General features: G+C 52.4%; 1 protein-coding gene and 1 long non-coding RNA gene across 16 annotated transcripts in view; one reads left to right on the forward strand and one right to left on the reverse strand.

The window, feature by feature from the left end:
• Positions 1–548: 548 nt before the first annotated feature.
• On the forward strand, positions 549–2,448 carry LOC147377581 (uncharacterized). Its single transcript, XR_015139439.1, has 2 exons — positions 549–732; positions 2,091–2,448. It is a non-coding gene; the product is annotated as an uncharacterized LOC147377581 (long non-coding RNA).
• A 5,866-nt stretch (positions 2,449–8,314) lies between these two features.
• The window catches only part of COL16A1 (collagen type XVI alpha 1 chain), a 56,210-nt gene continuing 45,031 nt past the window's right edge, over positions 8,315–19,493 (reverse strand). For all 15 annotated transcript variants that reach the window (XM_086333545.1, XM_086333534.1, XM_086333410.1 and 12 more), the window contains 15 exons: positions 18,534–18,605; positions 18,295–18,348; positions 17,645–17,689; positions 17,392–17,436; positions 17,032–17,085; positions 16,567–16,620; positions 14,535–14,585; positions 14,146–14,235; positions 12,642–12,677; positions 12,034–12,078; positions 10,971–11,159; positions 10,543–10,609; positions 9,656–9,832; positions 9,406–9,483; positions 8,315–8,662 (listed from right to left, as the gene is read on the reverse strand). In XM_086333545.1, the coding sequence (XP_086189671.1) occupies positions 8,460–8,662; positions 9,406–9,483; positions 9,656–9,832; positions 10,543–10,609; positions 10,971–11,159; positions 12,034–12,078; positions 12,642–12,677; positions 14,146–14,235; positions 14,535–14,585; positions 16,567–16,620; positions 17,032–17,085; positions 17,392–17,436; positions 17,645–17,689; positions 18,295–18,348; positions 18,534–18,605 (1,260 nt within the window). In that variant the 3' untranslated portion in view covers positions 8,315–8,459. The remainder of the gene's footprint in view (positions 8,663–9,405; positions 9,484–9,655; positions 9,833–10,542; positions 10,610–10,970; positions 11,160–12,033; positions 12,079–12,641; positions 12,678–14,145; positions 14,236–14,534; positions 14,586–16,566; positions 16,621–17,031; positions 17,086–17,391; positions 17,437–17,644; positions 17,690–18,294; positions 18,349–18,533; positions 18,606–19,493) is intronic.

Raw genomic sequence — 19,493 nt, forward strand, 5'->3', positions numbered from 1 at the left:
AAATCCATGGACGGAGGAGCCTGGTAGGCTGCAGTCCATGGGGTCGCTGGGAGTCGGACACGACTGAGCGACTTCACTTTGACTTTTCACTTTCATGCATTGGAGAAGGAAATGGCAGCCCGCTCCAGTGTTCTTCCCTTGAGAATCCCAGGGACAGGGGAGCCTGGTGGGCTGCCATCGATGGGGTCGCACAGAGTCGGACACGACTGAAGCGACTTAGCAGCAGCAGCAGCAGCAGGGTCTCTTGGGGCTTTACTTTCACCACCAGACACATCCACAGCTGAGCCTTGTTTCTACTTTGGCCCAGCCTTTCCATTCGTTCAGGCTCTCCTGGTGGCTTAAAGGGTTGAGAATCTGCCTGCAATGCAGGAAACACGGGTTCAACCCCTGGGTAAGGAAATGTCTACCCATTCCAGTATTCTTGCCTGGAGAATCCCATGGACAGAGGAGCCTGGTGGGCTACAGTCCTTAGGGTTGCAAAGAGTCCAATAGGACTGAGCAACACTTTCTTTAATTTCTTCTGGAGTTATTTCTCCTCTCTTCCCCAGTAGGATACTGGACATCTGTCTGCCTGGGGGCTTATCTTTCGGTATCCTATCTTTTTGCTTTTTCATACCATTCATGGAGTTCTTGAGGCAGAAATACTGAAGTGATTGCCATTCCCTTCTCCAGTCGACCATGTTTTGTCAGAACACTCCACTGTGACCCGTCTGTTTTGGATGGCCCTGCATGGTATGGCTTATAGTTTCATTGAGTTACAAAAGGCTGACTTGTTTCATAAATGGAGAACTAGGTCCATTGACCTGCCCTAGTTCACTATGGCTTAGGGGCAGAGTGTAGCCTAGAACTGGGGTCAGTGGATGCCCCAGGTTTCATCAGGGAAGTGTTGAGGACTGATCCCCAATGTAAGTAAAATCCTGGTTATTAAGAGATGTCAACTACAAATTGGCTCTTGCCAAGAGCTTTTGCCAGTGACTGAACTGCACCAACAAGGGCCCTTGCCTTCTGCCTGTGCTGCTGCAGCTGCTGACCTTCAACACTCCCCAAAGGGAATTCGGGGTGGAGAGGGAGGCACTCTGTGCTCCAGGGAAACTGATGAAACGGGTCTTTAGACAGTTAGATATTTTAAGGAACTGATTTTATGATCCCAATCCTTGCATCTCCTCATATCTAGAAAGGCTCTAAATCCCTTGATGGTGACATCATTTCCTCGTGATTAGCAGAAAACCTTAAGTGAAGTAAGCTCACAAGTGCACTGAACTCCCCCTTTACCACAGTCTTATGTATTGACCTTCCCCCACTGCCTCTTTGGAGCAGTCTTTCAGAGCTATCTGAGGTGCTCTCTCCTAGGCTGCAGTCCTAATTTTGCCCCCAAATAAAACTTGACTCACAAGTCTAAGCATTTTTTTAGTTGACAAAGACCTCACAGTCATATATTTGCTTCTTTGTGGTTTAGGCTCTCCACTTGTTTGCATGTTTATTTGATTAATTTGTTAGTCCTGTATGGCACAGCTTGTGTCTGATTTTGCTTGCCATTGTATCTCCAGAACCTGTATTTTTAAAAATAATTAATAGTGTTACGAGGTGGTGTCACTTTTGGCCATTGAGCCGTTGTCACCTGCAAATTGGCACTTGCCGTCTATCTCTGCAAAGGATCAAATTATGAGCCATTGCTGCTGCTGACCTTCAACACCCCTGAAAGGATTTAAACATGGAAATTTGTAATGAGGCATTCTGTGCTCTGGGGAAAACTGGCAGAATAGGTCTTCAGTTAGTTAGGTATTTTCAGGAGACAATGTTATGAGCCCCATTCTTGCATCGCCTCGTACCTATAAAAGAACTGAAATCCTCCATGGTGACATCTGCCTCTCATCACTGGCAGACACGTTCTGCGAAATATATGGGCTTGATTACATGTATTCCTCTTTCACCAAAATCACATATATACTGACCTGCCTCCTACCACTTCCGAGCAGTTTCTCAGAAATATCTGAAATGCTTTCTCCCAGACTATTGTCCTCATTTTGCCCCAAATAAAACAACTCACAGCGCTCATGTTTTGCTTCTCATGTTTTGCTTTTTTTTTTCAGTCGACAGCCAGCACTTTCCAAAATCACAGTGCTGATCATGCTCCTAGCCCACTGGAGAACGTACAATGGCTTGTCTTCATCTACATCTACAAAATAAGGTCCAGCCTGTTCATTGCAGCACACTAGACCCTTCACAATTTGACCAGCCTCACCTTTACACCTTATGTCTTACAGCCCCCGTTTGTCTGCTGTTCTGTACTCCTATGTTCAGTTCCACCATTCAGCCCCCTTTCTTTGGAATGGGGAATCTTGATTTTACCACTTTCTAACTCTATGATCTCAGGCAAGTCATTTAATTTCTGAGTCTCAGTTTCCTCTGCTGTCAGAAACGAGTATATAAAGAGATGTGAAATAATGAGTTTATGGCACCTATTCATGCCCAGACTTGTGTTCAGACAAGACTTGTGTTCAGACCACTCCTTTCACCCAACCAGTAGCCCTCCCAAGTCCAGTCCTTCTAAGCTCAGTTTCAGAGACTTCCCTGGTTGTCCAGTGGTTAAGAATCTACCTTCCGATGCAGGAGACACAGGTTCTATCCCTGGTCGGGAAACTAAGGTCCCGCATACCTCGTGGGGTAACTAAGCCAGCATGCAGCGACTACGGAGCCTGCATGCCACAACTAAGACCTGACGCAGTTAATTAAATAAGTAAATAAAAAAAAACAACAACTCAATTCCAATCCCACCCTTCACGTAACCCTCCCACATCCCCACCAGCTCCAGAGTTACCCATGCTCTTGCCTGCCTCCCTCTGCACTTGGTACTGTCACTGTGCTGTATTCTAGCCTTCCTGCTTCAGAGTTCTCTTCGATAATTTTCCCCAAACTCACTCCTCCCCCTGAAAATCCACCCGGTCTCTCAGGCCTGAAACCGAGAATCACCCTTGTGCGACCTCTGTTTCTCCACACACCTTCCCACTTCCATGTGCTGCAGCTCAAAAGTAGACCAAGTTGGCACATTCACCCTCGTCTGAGACACCATCATCTGTGGCCTGGACCATGACCATAGCTTCCTGATCAGTGTCCCTGCTTTCACTCCTTCCCCCACATTCTGTTTTTCACAGGGCAGCGGGAATGATTGTCTTAAATGTAAAGAAGATCATGTCATTCCTGGGCTTAAACTTCTCCAGAGGCTTCCAATAACTCTTACAGGAACATCTGTAACTGTACTCATCCTGATAGCATTTCTGGCCCTCTGTAACCAAGACCCTGCCTGTGTCTTCAGCCCCTCTTCCCACCACTGTGGTCCTCATGTCACTCCCAATTGTCCTGGCCTGGTCTCCACCCCTGGAACGTACCAAGCTCATTCCCACCTCTAGATTTTGGATTAGCAGTTCCTTCTGCCTGGAATGTTCTTCCACTGGCTCTTCACTGGCTAGCTTCTCCTTGCCATCTGGGTCTCAGTTCAAATCTCACTTCTTTGGGTGGTGGGGGTGGGGACATTGACACCAGATCTAAAGTAGCATTGGGGCTTCTCTGGTGGTCCAGTGGTTAAGAATCTGCCTGCCAATGCGGGGGACATGGGTTCGATTCCCAAGTCTGGGAAGATACCACGTGCTGCGGAGAAACTAAGCCCGTGCGCCACAACTGCTGAGCCAGCCCTCCAGAGCCGAGGAGCCACAACTACCGAAGCCCACGCGCCTAGAAGCTGTGCTCCGCAACAGAAGCCCCTGCAATGAGAAGCCTGTGCACCCCAGCTGGAGAGTAGCCCCCACTCACTGCAACTAGAGAAAGCCCGCGTACAGCAATGAAGACCCAGCACAGCCAATAGATAAGTCTTTAAAAAAGTAACATTGCCCCCCCACACCCATTCTACTCATCTATAATACCGCAATGTCTTATTTTTTCATAACATTTGTCACTACTTGAATTGTCCTCTTTAAAGTTTACATGTATACTGTAGGATTGTCCTTTTCCTTATTCACTCTTCTATCCCTAGTGCCTTGGCTGAGTTCAATGACTATTAATAGTTATCAGTAGTAGTAGTATTCTGTAAGGAATGCTTGCTACATGTCAAGCTTTGTGCTAAGTACAATATATTGCCTCAGTTTTCATCACAATCCTTTGACATACTGTTACCCTTCTATAATGAGGAGCTGAGGCTAAGAGCAGCTAAGTTACTTCCCAACTATCAAAAGGAAATGGAGAAGGCAGATTTGAAGCCAGGTCCGCAAACTTAACTCATCGGTACTTAGTAGTTAGTTGGTCTTCTTTGCCTTTGTAAATCACCACCGCCCCCTACATGCACAGTCCAAAACAATTAGTGGAGTCGAACTGCAAGATCTCCCAAAGAAGGAAGCCCTGCAGTCTGGGCTGAAGGTGAAGGAAGAGAGAATAGTAACACCTGGCCTGCAAACTGGGACAGTGTGAGACGCACTAATTTTGTTCCACAAGCACAACAACCTGTTGCACTCCCACCACTTGTCAGGCTGTGTTCTAGGCGCTGAGGATTAAGCTATGAGAATTTCACACCCCAGCTCCCTCTGCCCAGCAAAGGGCTCATAGGAGGACGTTCTTTGGATGTCTGTGCTATCTGGGGGCAAGGGTATCCAAATCATCTCTCAGGCAGTCGGAGACCAGCCAAAGCCAAGTCCAGGGCTGCGCCTCTGCGGACCTGCAGCAGGCCCAGGGGTGTTTATTTTGGAGAGGGCTGGGTAAAATGGAGGTCAGGAGCTTCCAAAGACTGAAAAACAATCAACTCGTTTCCAAAACCTCAGCTACCTGAGGCAGACAGAGGTGGGTGGAGAAGTTCCTGTTTTTGTTTCAGCTTTAGCCAAAGGGGGAAACTTGGATTCCAGCCCTTTTTTGGAGCACAGAGTACTTTCCTGAGTTCATAGGAGCCCCATGATTGACCCATGAGAGGTGAGGCAGAGCTTAGTAATGGAAGGACCATCCATGAAAATATCACCACCCCTAGAGACACATCATTCCCTCTAGGCATCCTGGTTCAACACCAAGCTCCAGCATTGCTTACTGAGAAGGAATACCGATACCCACTTAATTATTATGGAATTAATTCTCTTTGATTCTGACTAGATTCAGTTCCAAAATTTAAATTCCAGTTGCATGCCTTGGAGCAGAGGGTGATTTGTAGCTTTCCACAGAACCAACAGAAAAATGAGAAGAGCAGACGTGGCAGTTTGGCCACACACCCCTTTCATTATGAGATCATATGGAAGCTACATTGATACGTTCTCGTCCCATAAGCTATTCAGGACAGTGACAAAAAGACTTAGTCTCAGAGGGGGTTAATGGACCACATGTGAAGAGTCTAAACAGATTCTGTTAAATTCGGGTGACAATGGAAAATATTATGACAGAAAAGATTTCAGTTCCAGAAGACATCAGATTTGGGGATTTTTCTCTGCAGAATAAACAGGCAGCAGCCTTTTCTCCCTCTCACTCAAATTTGAGAGGGGTTCTCAAATTAAGGATTCCCTGTTATGCAAAGCTGACTCAACACAGCCTCATATGAAACCCTGGCTTCCCATCGTCTCCCTCCCTCCATCACACTCCACATTCCAACCACACTCCCTGTCTCTCATCACTCAGTGTGCTGCCCCCAGTCATCTCTGGACCTTGGCACACGGCGTTCCCTCTGCCTACATCGATCTCTGTCTAGACAGGGTTAGGTCTCTCAGCTCTGTGCTCCCCTGGTGCCTGGTACTGCCCCATCGCCCCATGTTACTGTAGCTGTTTGTTTAACTCTGCTGTCTGCCCCCCCTGCCCCCCAAGACACTGTGTGGGCGTGGCCCTATCTGTCTAGGTTGCCTCTGAATCCCCAGAGCCTGATACTGCTCCCGGCACAAAATAGAAAGCGGAAATGGACTCATCAATTGCCAATCCGAATGATCTGTGTGTTGCCTTCAAAACCTGAAATAAATACGCTAAGAAATGAAGACAGGCAGGAATGTGAGCGAGCTCCCTGAAAGAAGGGGAAGGTGCACACCGCTCCTGCCTTTCCCTAAAAGCTTACCCAGCTCTTGCTGCTGCTGCTGTTGCTGCTGCTGCTGCTGCTAAGTCACTTCAGTCGTGTCCAACTCCATGCAACCCCATAGACAGCAGCCCACCAGGCTCCCCCGTCCCTGGGATCCTCCAAGCAAGAACACTGGAGTGGGTTGCCATTTCCTTCTCCAATGCATGAAAGTGAAAAGTCAAAGTGAAGTCGCTCAGTGGTGTCTGACTCGTAGCAACCCCATGGACTGCAGCCTACCAGGCTCCTCCGTCCATGGGATTTTCCAGGCAAGAGTACTGGAGTGGGTTGCCAGTGCCTTCACCGTACCCAGCTCCTACTTATGAGCAAAATCCATGATTTTTTTTTTTTGCTGACCACAGTAACAGAAGAGACTATAAAATTCAGCTTCCCATCTGGTTCTTCATGGTCCAAGAAAATACAGCAATTTCCAACTCCAGGGAGACAAGCACTCAAATCATGAAGGCTTAAACCTAGCCTGTTGTAGGATCCCCTGAAGAGTAGTATGATTTGACTCGAGGAGAAAAGAGAAGAAAGCGTCATTTACTCTGTAAGGGTCGATTCCCTGGTGGTCCTCAGAGGGGATGGGTTTGATGTTTCCTCATAGCGGTTTCCCCCCTCTGGCCTTCAAAACCAACCTGCTCAGTTCAACAGCTGGTCCTTGCTTCTCTTTCTTTCTACTCGTGCCAACACGCTTTTTATTGTGAAGCTCATCATCAGTTAGTGCTTCACAGATTGGGTTGAAAAGAAGCTGGCCTTCTGATGGGAGCACTTTAACATCTGTCCTTGTCCACTGTCAAAAACTGGCTGCTACTTCCATGCGAAGAGGATGAGTTTGCTTTTTCATGTTTTATGTTGAAATTAGGGTTAACTGAGAATTGCTGGTGAGAGATCAAATAAGAACTGGCTCCTCCTTTATCTAAAAGTATCATGTGAGACACTTGGCAGCCTCAAGAGTTTGCCTTATTTCATTTCTCTCGTCACTGGCACACCTTTCTGCTCCCGGCAGGAAAAAAAATAGGTCAAAGGTTCTGAAAAGCTCTTGGCATTTGGGGCTCGACAGGGGAAGAGCATTTTCAAAACCGTGCTGGAAATGCCAGCTCTGGAGAGGTTTGACAGCCAGTTTGAAAGCTTCAGGCAGTTTGGATAAGCATCTGGACTTCGGGTACATTTCTCAGCCTGCTCTGTGATCCCTTTGAAGTTTATCCAACTTGAATAAACCGTCCAGAAAGCTGGAGCCAGTAAAAAGGCTTTCTCTGGAAGTCCCCCTGGATGTGCCCTATCGCTTTCTCACAAGGTAGGCATCCCATCAGGATCAAGAGATCTGAAAAGCAGAAAAGGAAGAAGTCTGAGATAGAATGTTTCTATAATATTCATCTTTCTTTTTTTCTTCTTCTTCTGAGCCTTTTTACAAATGGAGAAGGAGGCAGCAGATGGATCACCAGAGTCCCAGTGGACTTGGAGGCCCATGAACTCAGATCTTATTGTGGCGTCCCGTGATCCCTTTGCACTGATGTAACCTCTTTCTGAAGGCCTAGGGCTAAAGATGTACAGAAAAATCACTCCACGTGCTAGATTAACAAAGAATAACAGAAGGATGCCGTGTGGAGTCCAGGAGGGCGGGTGAGAGGGCCCTCCATCGGTACAGGAAGGAATTTTCATGTCATTTCCCAGAGAAGCACTCCCTGCTTCCCTGGGCCCAGGGCTGCCACCTTATCTTTCCTCCTGTTTGCACAGACTTTTCTAATCATGGAATTACTGGAGCGGCAAGAAGAGAGTGTGCTTGCTTGGAAGAGCTGTCAGGCAGATAGATGAATGTACCTTAGCACCAAGTGGCAATTCTCAAGGTGCATCCTGGATGGAGCTTTGGGTCACACCCCAGAGGGTGGGTGGGGGTACCAGACACCCATCTCTTTTAAGGAAGAAAATAGGGAGTGGCCTCTATGAGCTGGAAAGAGGTCTTCAAACTGCTTTTGGTTCATTCATGAGAAGAGGTTGAGCAATGCCCTCTCTCTGACTTGGAGAAGTGTGCCATGAAGGATAGAACATGTGGTTCAGAGGACCAAAGGATGACTCAGAAGTATCGGAGAGGAGAGCTGAGCTGGGGACCCTCTCTACAGCAGCATTCCACAGCTTTACTGGTTGACCACAGGCAATGAAGGAGATGCCCCCTTTTGATCCTGGGACCGAATGGTAAGAAGAAGATGACAGAGATGCAGCTGCAGCCCCAGAGAAACCCCAGCGGCACTGAGATTGCAGATAGTTTTATTTCTTTATTGATAAAAAAATATTAATAGCAATTAAAAAAAATCTCAAACATTCACAACCCATCCAGAGTCCTATAAAGTTGGAGCCATTTGTTCCCAATGGAGCCCTTCATCTGATGGAAATGGCGATTTCAGCCGAAAGGTCCCTTCATGTTTTTCATGGGCGGGTACTGTTGCTCCATCGGCATGGCCCCAAAGCAGTCAGAGGGGTTACAGTGGCCGGTCTTGCCCGGCGGGCCTATGGGGCCTGGGGGACCGGGGATGCCAGGAATGCCTTGCTGGCCCATCGGCCCAGTCGCGCCCATCTTGCCATACCCTGGAGGACCCTGGGGACCTAAGGCAGGAAGGAGTCAGAGAAGGGGGATCAGGAAACCCAGGTCATAAGAAAAGAAGAAATAACAGTCATGGTAAATAATAGCAATACCTTACATCTGATGACTATTTCTCCAGCTACACCATATTTTCATGAAGACTTGATCTGATCCTGACATTGACTGAACAGTGACAATAATACCACTGGCTAATTTTATTCAGAGTTTCCACCTGCCAAGCAGAAGCCAAGTGCTTTCTCTGCATTATTCATTGAATCGTCACAACGACTCCATGAGAAAGAAACTATTATCTCATTTTGGAGATGAGGACACAGGCTCAGAGAGGTCACACACCTGCCATGTGGTGAAGCTACATCTCAGAACCAGGCTGTCAAACTTCAGTCATTTCTCTCTTAGGTTTGTCCAGGTAATATAGCCAGTAAGATGATGAGCGGGACCTAAGCTTGCATTCCCTGGCCCCACCACATCCAACTCTCTTCCACTCTGTCACGCTCGGCCACGTTAGGACTTGAGAACAGGCACGGGATGTCCCACCTAACCCTCAACACTCCTGCCCCACCAACGCACACACACGTACACACCCATGCCCTAGTAGAGTCTCTTATACTCAGTGTCATTACTATAAATGCTGGTTGATAGGCCTATGGTTATTTGGGACACTACACAACTATGCTATGGAAAGAACATCAAGAAAGGAGCTCTCAGCCGTTCCAGATTCGCAGTCTCTAAGACTGACTTTTCCTACCTGGGGGGCCAGGAAGACCAATTTCTCCTGCGATGCCAACACCGACGTCTCCCTTTTCACCTTTGGTACCAGGCAACCCTGAAACAAAAGAAATAAGATAAGACGTCCCATCCTGGAGTAGAAAAATGATCTACCTGGTCAGATTATTTGAAACACACATATACACGCAAACACTTGATTCACAACAGACCTCGTGCAATGCTTCTGTGTGCCCCCAAGAACCAGGCATGTACCCAGAGGGCAGACCTACCTCTCATCCCGGGCAAGCCCTGCCGTCCTTCTCTGCCAATCTGACCAGGGAGTCCCGGTGATCCCGGGGAGCCTGGCCGGCCTGGGGGACCATCCTTCCCTGGGGGCCCTGGTCGCCCTGGAGCTGCTGCCATCTCCATGGGAAACTGCATTCTGGAGGTGTAGTAAGCCATCCTCTCTGTAAGAAAGGACAGGGACAGGTCACAGGGCACCCTGGGCACTCAAAACGACAGGCTGCCAGCGTAGAATCCAAGACAGCCATTCTTCAGAGGGACGTCAGAGCGAGGAACACACAGGTGGATCTCTTAAATGGTCGCCTGTGCCCTCTCCCCCACATCGCTCCCCACAGTGATCTTCCTGAAGCCCAGATCTGATTCCAGCATCTCTTTTCTCCAGCAGCCTTCATTAGTCCACACCGGCTTCAGAATAAAGTCCAGACTCCTTGCTTGGCATTCAAGGTCTGCTTCCCAAGCAAGATGCCTAGCCCTCTTCTGGAAGGGTCCATGTTTTCCCTAGTCCCTAGCTTATTGATGTTGGATGAACAAATCAACAGGAGAAAAAGCTGAAAATGAAACCACGCCAGCCATCTTAAGGCTGCTGTGCGCCCCTCTATTTAGACTCTCTGCAGACTCATTTGATATCAATTTTCTTGTCTGTCTCCTCTGCTTCAGTGGGGGCTTCGGGTGGGGGGCAGAAGGGAATCATTTTGTCTCTGAACAGAGCAGGTGAGAGGAAAGGCTGAAGTCTAATTGAACAGATGCCTGTAAGTGGGGGAGCGAGGTAAGTAGGGGGGTGGATACTTTAAGGGAAAGGAGGCTGGGGTGGGGTGGAGAAGCAGCTGGGAAGGGCAAACAGCACCCACTGCCAGCCAGTTCAGCTGCCACTTACCATCAAACATTTTAATGATCTCTTGTCTGATGAACCTCTTGATTTCATCATAATTCACCATGTCTCCCTGAGGAAAGAGAAGAAACCTGCCTCAATCACACTTTCAAGTCTGGGGCTCATCTCTCCTGGGAATAGATTTCATGGGAATAAAGGATGGGGGGGGCGGCGGCTGGGGAACAAAGGTCCCAGAAGCCTCCCACAGACGCTGAAGCCAATGTCCTAACCCCCTAAAGTGGAAGAAAACATTTTGTGCATCTTCCTAGGGAAAGGGTCTCCCCCTCTCCACTCTCCCACACAGTTAAGAACCACCCATATGGGGGTCATGCTCTTCTGTAGAGCATCAATAGGAGCTTCTAAAATGGTGTGCGCTCTACCTCGCACACCTGCTCTGTGGGACCAGTGCCCCTGGTGGCCAGCCTCCTCCTTACCATGGAGCCAGGCACCCCGGGCAATCCCGGGCTCCCCGCAGGCCCCGGAGATCCAGGGTGGCCTCTCTCTCCTGCAGGACCCGGTGGCCCCGCAGGTCCCATGGAGCCACTCTTGCCAGGCCCGCCAGGCATGCCAGCTCTTCCCTTCTCTCCTGCCTGGCCCTTCTGTCCTGAAGGCCCCGGGTCACCCTAGAGGACAGGAAGTCTCACAGTCCAACATTGCCAAGAGCCATCAAGTTTATCTCACAGTGTCTCAAGGGTCTGCCCCGGCTTCAGTGCCACACGCAGCCCCCAGCATCTCCCTCTGGATCACAGCATCTTGACAGGCTGCCCCGTGTCTCTGCCCCCAAAGCAGTCCTTTTAAAGGATGGTTTTCATGTTCTTACTCCCTGCTGAGAAATTTCCATGTCTCCCAGTTGCCCTCAGCATAAAGGTTTAATTCCTCGGCCGGGCATTCCAGGCCATCATGATGGGGTCCCGACTATGTCTTCTCCAGCCTCGTTTTCCTGCCCGGGTGCTTCCAGCCACGCCTTGCTGGTTATAGTTCTGACTCAGCCATGTGTCTTCGTCCTCCCGGCCTGGAATGCCTTCCCTCTCCCCAGTGTCCTCCTCCCACTCGGCTGTAAGGTCCCTGTTCTCTGTGCAACCTCCCCGACGCCCCAGGCTGAGTGGATCGCTCCCTCCCTCTGATTCCACAGCACTGCATCTAAAACCCAACAGGCTCCCGTGTTAGTGTGACTGGACTAAGTGGGCACCGGGCCCAAGGCTAGGAGAGAGGGCCTGGCAGGTGAGTAAAGCCAAGCGGATGCTCGCAGAATGAATGCATGAATCAATCAGGAGTGAATGAACACGAGGGTTCCATTCTTCCCACCATACCTAAGAACCTTGGGACAGCCCCACGTGAGAAGTGTTCAGAGACAAGGTTGCTCCAAGTCCCGCCCACTTCTCTTCCCTGCCCACTGGCCTTGCCGTGTCTCCTCTCCATGGCTAAAGTCAGAGCTTCGGGCTGGGCTTCATCAACTCATGAGCTGCTCCTCTCAAACCCAGCCAGAGCCCAACTCACCTTTGGACCTGGGGGTCCATAGAGTCCCTGTTTTCCAGGGGGTCCCTAGAAGAAAGCAGAAGTCAGGGGTGAAGTCTGGGCAGCATGTCCAAACCATCCAGGCGAAACAGGTGTCACGAAAGGACCTTCCAAAGCGTTAGGCCCCCAAACCTTGTCCTACTGAGTTCTGTGTGAGAAAGGACGAGAACCTCCCTGCCAAGAGCGTGGACAGCGGGAAGGGAGAATTATGTTTCCAGGACGTGGCCTCATATGATTGTGCTAGGTGGGTCCCTTGTCACAGACAGAGAAGTCAGAATGAAAGGGAAGGCCTGACAAGAGCTGGCCCCCAGGAGATGTTTATTTGGACTTTATTATTATCATTGGTTTTTTTGGACCAGATATATGGTTTAAAAAAAAGGAGAGTGAAAAACAAGGCTCACTCTCATCCTTCTTCCTAGTCCCCAGCTTCTCTCCTGTAATAACAAGGGCACCAGTTGCCTGTATATCCATCCAGAGACGGTCTGTACACACAGGGAGCATTTACCAAGTGAATGAAGAGGGGTCAGGGCAAAGCCAGGAGCTAAAAGCAGCATCCCCGAGAGAAAATGAGAAGCCCAGCACAACGGTACCTCTTTGCCAGCTGCGCCATCCATGCCAGGTTCACCCTGGGGAGCAGAGAGCAATGGAGCTTGTGATGAGCCCCAACCCAGCGTGGCATTTCATGCCTCACATCGCCCACTAGGCGTGGCCAGCCCCCATTCCACCTAGGAGCCACAATCCTCCCCACCTCCCCCCGACACTCTAGGCACAGGCTGTGGACACTCAGACCCCATGCCATGCTCCAGCCTGGCCCCAGCCACCCCCCGACTGAGCTCTGGGAGGGAAGAGCAGATTGCATTTGCCCTGCTCTTTGCTTGAGATCTTGGCATCTCGCACGTTTCCTGGCTCTGAGTGTATGTTCAGTGTTTGCTGAATGAAGGTTGTGAACCTGTGAACCTCTGACCTTGATGAAGTCCCAGAGTTTGGCCAAGGGAGCCTCAGTGTTCACTCCTTCCCCAAGACAGGAGAGGCTGCCCCCTGGGACCTGCTCACTTCTAGTGAAACACTGGGGAAGAGGAATCTATGCTTGCAAGGCAGATTCATCAGGGGACTCTGGAGGTTCTTAGCCTGTAGGTAGGAGGGACGGAAGACTGATGGGACCTGCCTGCCCAGGGCCCATGGCAGGAATCAGAGGAGTGGGCGGCAAGACTCGAGCCTCTTGGCAGATTGGTTGGAGTCATCCCCTCCGTTTCAGGGCACCAGCCCCATGGGCATTGCTCTTGTCCCCACAGAAGGAAGTCTGCTTGGGTGGAAAGCACCCCAGCCTGAGGGCTAGGAGACCTGGGTCCCTGCCTCAGTCCCCTGGGAGATTTTTCATCCCTGAGCCTGGCAGTCAGTTCCACCTGATGTGGTCCACCTGTTTGGAACCTCTGAAAGAGGGAGTACCGCAGAGTGGCTCCGGACCCAAGTTCTGGAGTCAGGCAGCCTCTTAATACTTAATAGCTGTGTGACTCTGGGCAACCTACTCAACCTTGCTGAGCCTTGGTTCCTTCGTCTGTAAAACAGGGACAATCAGACCTATTAAATAGGGTTGCAGTACAGACTGAATGACAACATGTCAGGCATGTAGGTCACCATTGAGGCCAGTGTCAGGGACCAGTGTATTGCAGCTCTGGGTATACACGCTAACTGGCACTAAGGAGTGGTTTCAGAGTTGCTGGGAGAGCTCCAGCAATAACACTGCGTTTGGGTGTCTGACGTTTACAGGTTTTCTATGCGACCAACCAGCTCCCCTGGGGAGGGGACAGGGGTGGAACAGGGAGCAGTTTCCCCATCCGACACCTCGAGGAGGGATGTGCACGTGAGTGCTAGGTCAGAGGCAGCCGTCTGCTGCGTGGCTGGCCCAGTGCTGGCTTGTACAGCTTGTCCTTTATTCCAAATAGGATGCGATCCTCAGGCACAAACTCCAAGCTGCCATCGTGGTGCTGAACACCCCTCCTTCCCCAGAGACCTCCGAAGTGCAGGACTGTGTGCAACTGACAAGGTTCACTGGCCCTTTCCCCCGGGGCTGAGCCCTAAGAGGTGGGGTCTTACCGGGGGACCAGGGTGTCCAGGGGGGCCAGGTTGGCCTGGAAGACCTAAAAGGCCCCTTTCTCCAGTGGCTCCACGGTCTCCTTTTGGGCCCTAGAGAAAACGATGGAGATGGCGGGAGGGAAGAGTGAACCCCACAGAGCCAGAGGCAGACACTGAGCACAAGGGACCCTGTCCCCAGTTCCAAGGCCCCAGCAGGGGAGGTGGCGCTGCCTGAACTTGGGGAAGGACCCCGGGGTAGCCTCCGGGCTTCTCCGGAGGTCTTCACCCCAAGCCAGTTAGGGAGATTGACTGGAGGCAGGAGAGGCTTACAAGAGGGAAGGAGTGGGGACAGGGACACGCAGGGACAAACACCGGGGAGGGAGGGACGCGAGGAGGAGCACGGCACTCACCACTGCAGATATCCCAGCTGGGCCTGGCTGGCCTGGAGGCCCCGGCGGCCCCTAAAGGGAGACGAAGTCAGTGGGTTGGAAAGAGGCTCAGGTAACGAGGCCCCAGGAGGTGGCAAGGGACCAACCGCAGGAACAAGCCCTGAACTTGGTTACGGCAGCTCCATTCTCTTCCCTGGGCCTTTCTTCCATCTACTCTTGCATTTAATCTGTGCCTGGGGATCCCTGGGCACACAGGATGCTCACACCTGCTGCTTGCCGAGTGGTGCAACTGGGGCCTGCACAGAGGGAATGATCTGGGAGCCAGAGCCAAGCGCAAGGGAGTGAAGCACATGGCACCTGGGCCTGGATGTCTTCTGAGGACCCCCAACAGCCCCCACCCTGCCGCCTTCCTTCTGTTCTGTGGGGAGAGCAGAAACCAGGAGCTTGTCTCTGTGCGGAGGCAGGTGAGGGAGAGGGGCTCAGCTCCAACCCCAACATCCTCGCAGATAAGCCCCTAGCTTCCTGGTCTCCTGCCGCTCACCCATCACTGGGGGGTGACGAACCTCAACTGCACAGGATGGCTCCCACCTGCCCCATCTCTCCACATCCCGCCCTGGAGGCCCAGCTCACACGTCACCTCCCTGGTCAGAACGACACTTCCTCTGAACCAACGGGGACACGCGGGTCTCTCTCGGAGCACCTTCCTCTGTACTCACAGATGGAAAGTTCTGGAGGCACGGGCTCTGTTCTACTCATCTGAAGCCTCCCAGGGCAGGAGTGGCCAGCCCTCACCAGAGGGCTGAGCTGGATGGACGGAGGTGGGAAGAGGAGCCCTGCACACCCCAGCCCCCTAGTGAGTCTCCACAGTTCAGAGTGTGTGACTCTTTCTTTCATCTCTGATGTGGAACCGGGGCAGACAGGGCTAGACCTGGGGTCCCCAATGCAAGGTATCTGGATCCCTTGAGAGCCATAAAAACAGTAATGAGGCCCCAAGAGTTCTTGTTGTGGGGTCCTGATCTATTTTTAACATTCCAAAAGCCTTCTGGAAAGCGGACGGCTAGTGTATTCCCTTCTCTCTGGAACCCCACCAGCTCAGAGCCGTCACACTGATCAAAGGCACCCATTGGCAGACATCTGCGTTACAGACGCATCAAGGAGAAGGGAAAGCCATTATTTCATAAACCTCCTCTCCAAGTCACCCTTTGTCAGTAAACACACCACCCACTCACCCGGCTGCCCGAGCCAAACAGGAGTCATCCTCGATCCCTCTCCTGCCGCCTCCTGCCCCTTTGCCATCTGGGTCATTAGCAAGTCCTCTACCTCCAAACACTTGCGGGATGGGTCCACTGCCCCCTGCTCCAGCGCCACCCCCCGTCCACTGACATCTCTGCTTCCACTTGCACGTCCTCCCCCTCCTGCCCTGAGGTCTTCCACCATCTGCACCACAACCTCTCCCAGCTCAGCCTTCCCATCCCCACTCACGCCCTTCTCAAACTCCACTCCCCTGTGCCCTGCCTGTCTCAGGCTCTCTGCAGCAGCTACACCCCTGCCTGGACACTCCTCCCCCAGTCGGCTCGATAGCTGGCTGCTGCATGTTATTTGGGCCCCTGCTCAAAGACCACTTCTCCAGGGAAGTCGCCTCCCAGCCCTCCCCAGGACATCACATCACCACCTGGTCCCTCCGCACCCATCAACATGCTGTGCCCGTGTGGAAGTTCTGGGATCGGGGGACCATTCTACCTTACTCACTGCCATAGCCCAGGGCTTGGAACAGTGCCTGGCATGGAGCAGGTGCTCAATAATTATTTGTTGAATAACCGAATGATGTTTGTTTGATAAGCAAACTCGAATGTGCCCAGAAAATATGAAAATGGCACAGAGCCGGGGAACTGCTGGATGGGGTGAGCCCAGAGCCCCTTCTGGTTCTGTATGGCTGGTGCTGCTCCTGCAGTCAGTTCTTTCAAGTCATCATCAGCTTGCCCACCACCACCACCCCCCAGCCCAATGCAATCCAAACTCTTAGAGAGACAGAGACTAAAACAGGTCAACTCACAACATGGCCAGGGGGGCCGGGTCTTCCCTGGGGTCCCATGGCACCAGGCTCACCCTGCAGGAGCCAGAAAGAGGAAGAAATGACACAGATACAGACTCAGACACACGGGCTGTTAGGCAGGAGAGGATGGAGCAAAGCAGATGGGACACACCAACGGCCAGAGGAACCACGCTGAGCCCTGGCCTCTAGGTCTAAGCCCTACGGGACCAGCCCTACCCGTGAGTATGGTTGGAGGGGGAAGCAGAGACCAGGCCTTTGTAGGTTAGCAGCCCATAGGGGCAGGAGCCAGTTATAAGCCTTAAGAGGGGAAGGTCAAGATGTGCAGAGTTGGGGAAAACCTCCCCCAGAAGGCCAAGCAGAGGAGGCGGCCACCTTGCCAGGGAGGAGGGAGGAAGGGGCAGCATTCAGGACTCAGCAGAACCCAGGGCTGTCTAAAGGCAGCATGCGTAGACCCTGGGCCCTTACCTCTGCTCCGGGCCGGCCACTGCTGCCCTGGGGGCCTGGCTTTCCACAGTCGCCCTGGAGGAGAGAGGGGCATCTGGGGCTCACCAGTTTGCCACTTGGCTCTGCCACCCCCAACTGATCCCACATCAGAGGGGTCCTGCCACATGCCGGTGGCCCCCTGATGCCCTTAGGCTGGCAGATGGCAAAGCCCTGACCCGGTCTGCCAGGCACCAGTGGCCTCAGAAGGCCTGGATGCTGGAATGGCATCTCAGTCAAGGGTCAGGTGGCCTGTCCACTCCAGCTAGGCTGACCCATCTGCTCGGGGTCGAGCCTTGAGAAGAGCCGAGAAAACCTGATGGGCGGAAGTCACCAGGTCCTTACCTTCTGTCCTGGGAGGCCAGGATGGCCGGGTTTTCCCTTGAAGCCCTGGAAGACAAAGCAGGAGCTGCCACGTCCTTCGGCTCAAGCAGAGGCCACTTCTCACTCTTCCCTCCCCGGGTCAAACAAGTTAAACCCACCCAAAGTCATTAACTCAGTCCCCAGGGGACATGGATGCGAGCTGCCCCGCCCACCAAGGCACCTACCCAGCTTTGGAACCTCTCAGTTCCCAGCCCCTCCCCGCAGCTCAGCTTACCGGGGGTCCCATGAGTCCGGGAGGGCCAGCAGGACCAGGGTCCCCCTAGGGAAAGAGACCAGGGGCACAGAGACAGGAGCTTTGTCCAGCTTGTGCCCACTCATTCACCACTGTCTCCGCCTTTCTTCAGCCCCTCCCCCAGCTCTCCCAGGATGGAGGGTCCGACTTGGCTGTGCACCCTGAGTGAATCCTGGCCCCTCTCTGAACCTGTTTTCCTTCTTTTGGGTACAGAAGGCAGTTGACCTTGATGTTCTTCCCTTTGCCATGGCCCCCTCCTTTTCAGATACCCCAGTAAAACCAGGCTCAAGGAGCCAGGGCTGCCCTGGTCCCTCCGTGTGTGCAGCCTGTTCTTTCTGATGCCCAGCCTAGTTTCTTAGTTGATTGAGCTTCTGGGTGTAAATTTACTGCCTTCACGGCCTGCCAGGACATCCAACCTGGTTAAGGCCAACCGGAAGAATGGAGAAACGAGGGGGCTCTGGGGCCTTCAGAAAAGTGGGGTGCAGTGAGATGCAGACTGAGGGAAGGTGGGGGCACCTCCTGAAAGCGGTGTGGGGGATGAGATTCAACTCCTTTCATCAGGGTTCCCTTGGCTTTGGCTCTTGGGGAAGGAAGGAGAAGGAAAGGGGTGCCCTCCTGGGCCCACGTCTCACCCTCAAGCCAGGTTTGCCATCCTTCCCATCCAGACCATCCAGACCGGCGGGGCCCTGGAAACGAGGAAAAGGCACTTCTGCATGTTGCGCTGGAGCCCTTGGAGGTGGAAGCCTGACCAGCCCTGCCACCCTCTCCATCCCATCCACCCCTCATCCCACTCCCGCCCCTAAACACACACACATACACACACACACACATACACATCCACACCCCATCTGTCAGGCTATGACACACTCACCTGAATCCCGGGAGATCCTGGTGGTCCAGGGGGACCAGGCAGACCTGATGGGCCTCGAATCCCTTCACTGCCCTGGAAACGAGCCCCCCAACAAAGTCAGCAGGACCTTGTCCCTCTCCCTCCCCTGGACACACCAGCAGGAGAAGGGACCCTGGGCCACAGGGGCTGGTGGCTATTGGAAGTCAGGACAGCTGGCTTCAAATCCCAGTTCGGTTCTGGTCTAACTGGCTGTATCCCACATATCACTTGCCCAAGAAGATCTGTCTTCATCTACAGAGCATCCTCTTTCTGCACTGCTCCACGAGAAAGGGACAGAGCCTGCTCAGTCCAGCACCTTCCCCAGGGCTGACCGACTGGCCTGCCAGGTGCTTGGTAATGCAGGCTGGGCCTCTGGTCCCCCAGATGGAACAAGGGTGGCTCCTGTCCCCGAGGAGCTCACAGTCCAGTGAGGATCACAGACCCATGACAACGAAGGGCAGTGTAACAGTCCCTGTGCTCTATGAGTCAGGGGCCCTGGGCGTTCCGAGGGGAACTGGGTGTCCAGAAGAGGGCGCAGCTCACTCTGCTGGGGAGGGACAGGGTTGGGGGGTGGTCGGCGGTCAGGGAAAGTGTCACAGAGGAGTCCGCAGGCACTGGGCTCTGAAGGGTGGCTGGGATTTGGGCAGCTGGAGAAGGGGGAAAGGGTGTGCCACTGGGGACTTAAGAGAAGGATAAAGATTTGGAGGGGGTGACATGCCTGGTCTAGCCTGTATGATGGCAGGGGTGGGGAGGAGGCTGGAAGAGTTAGATTGGGGGAGGACACTGAACTCTATACTAGACTTTATCAAATGGACTGCTGCTGCTGCTGCTGCTAAGTCACTTCAGTCGTGTCTGACTCTGTGGGACCCCATAGATGGCAGCCCACCAGGCTCCCCTCGTCCCTGGGATTCCCCAGGCAAGAACACTGGTGTGGGTTGCCAT

Source organism: Bos grunniens, chromosome 2, assembly GCF_055505025.1.
Source record: "Bos grunniens cultivar Pamir isolate PY7600 chromosome 2, Bosgru_T2T1.0, whole genome shotgun sequence".
NCBI classification, from domain to species: Eukaryota; Metazoa; Chordata; class Mammalia; order Artiodactyla; family Bovidae; genus Bos; species Bos grunniens.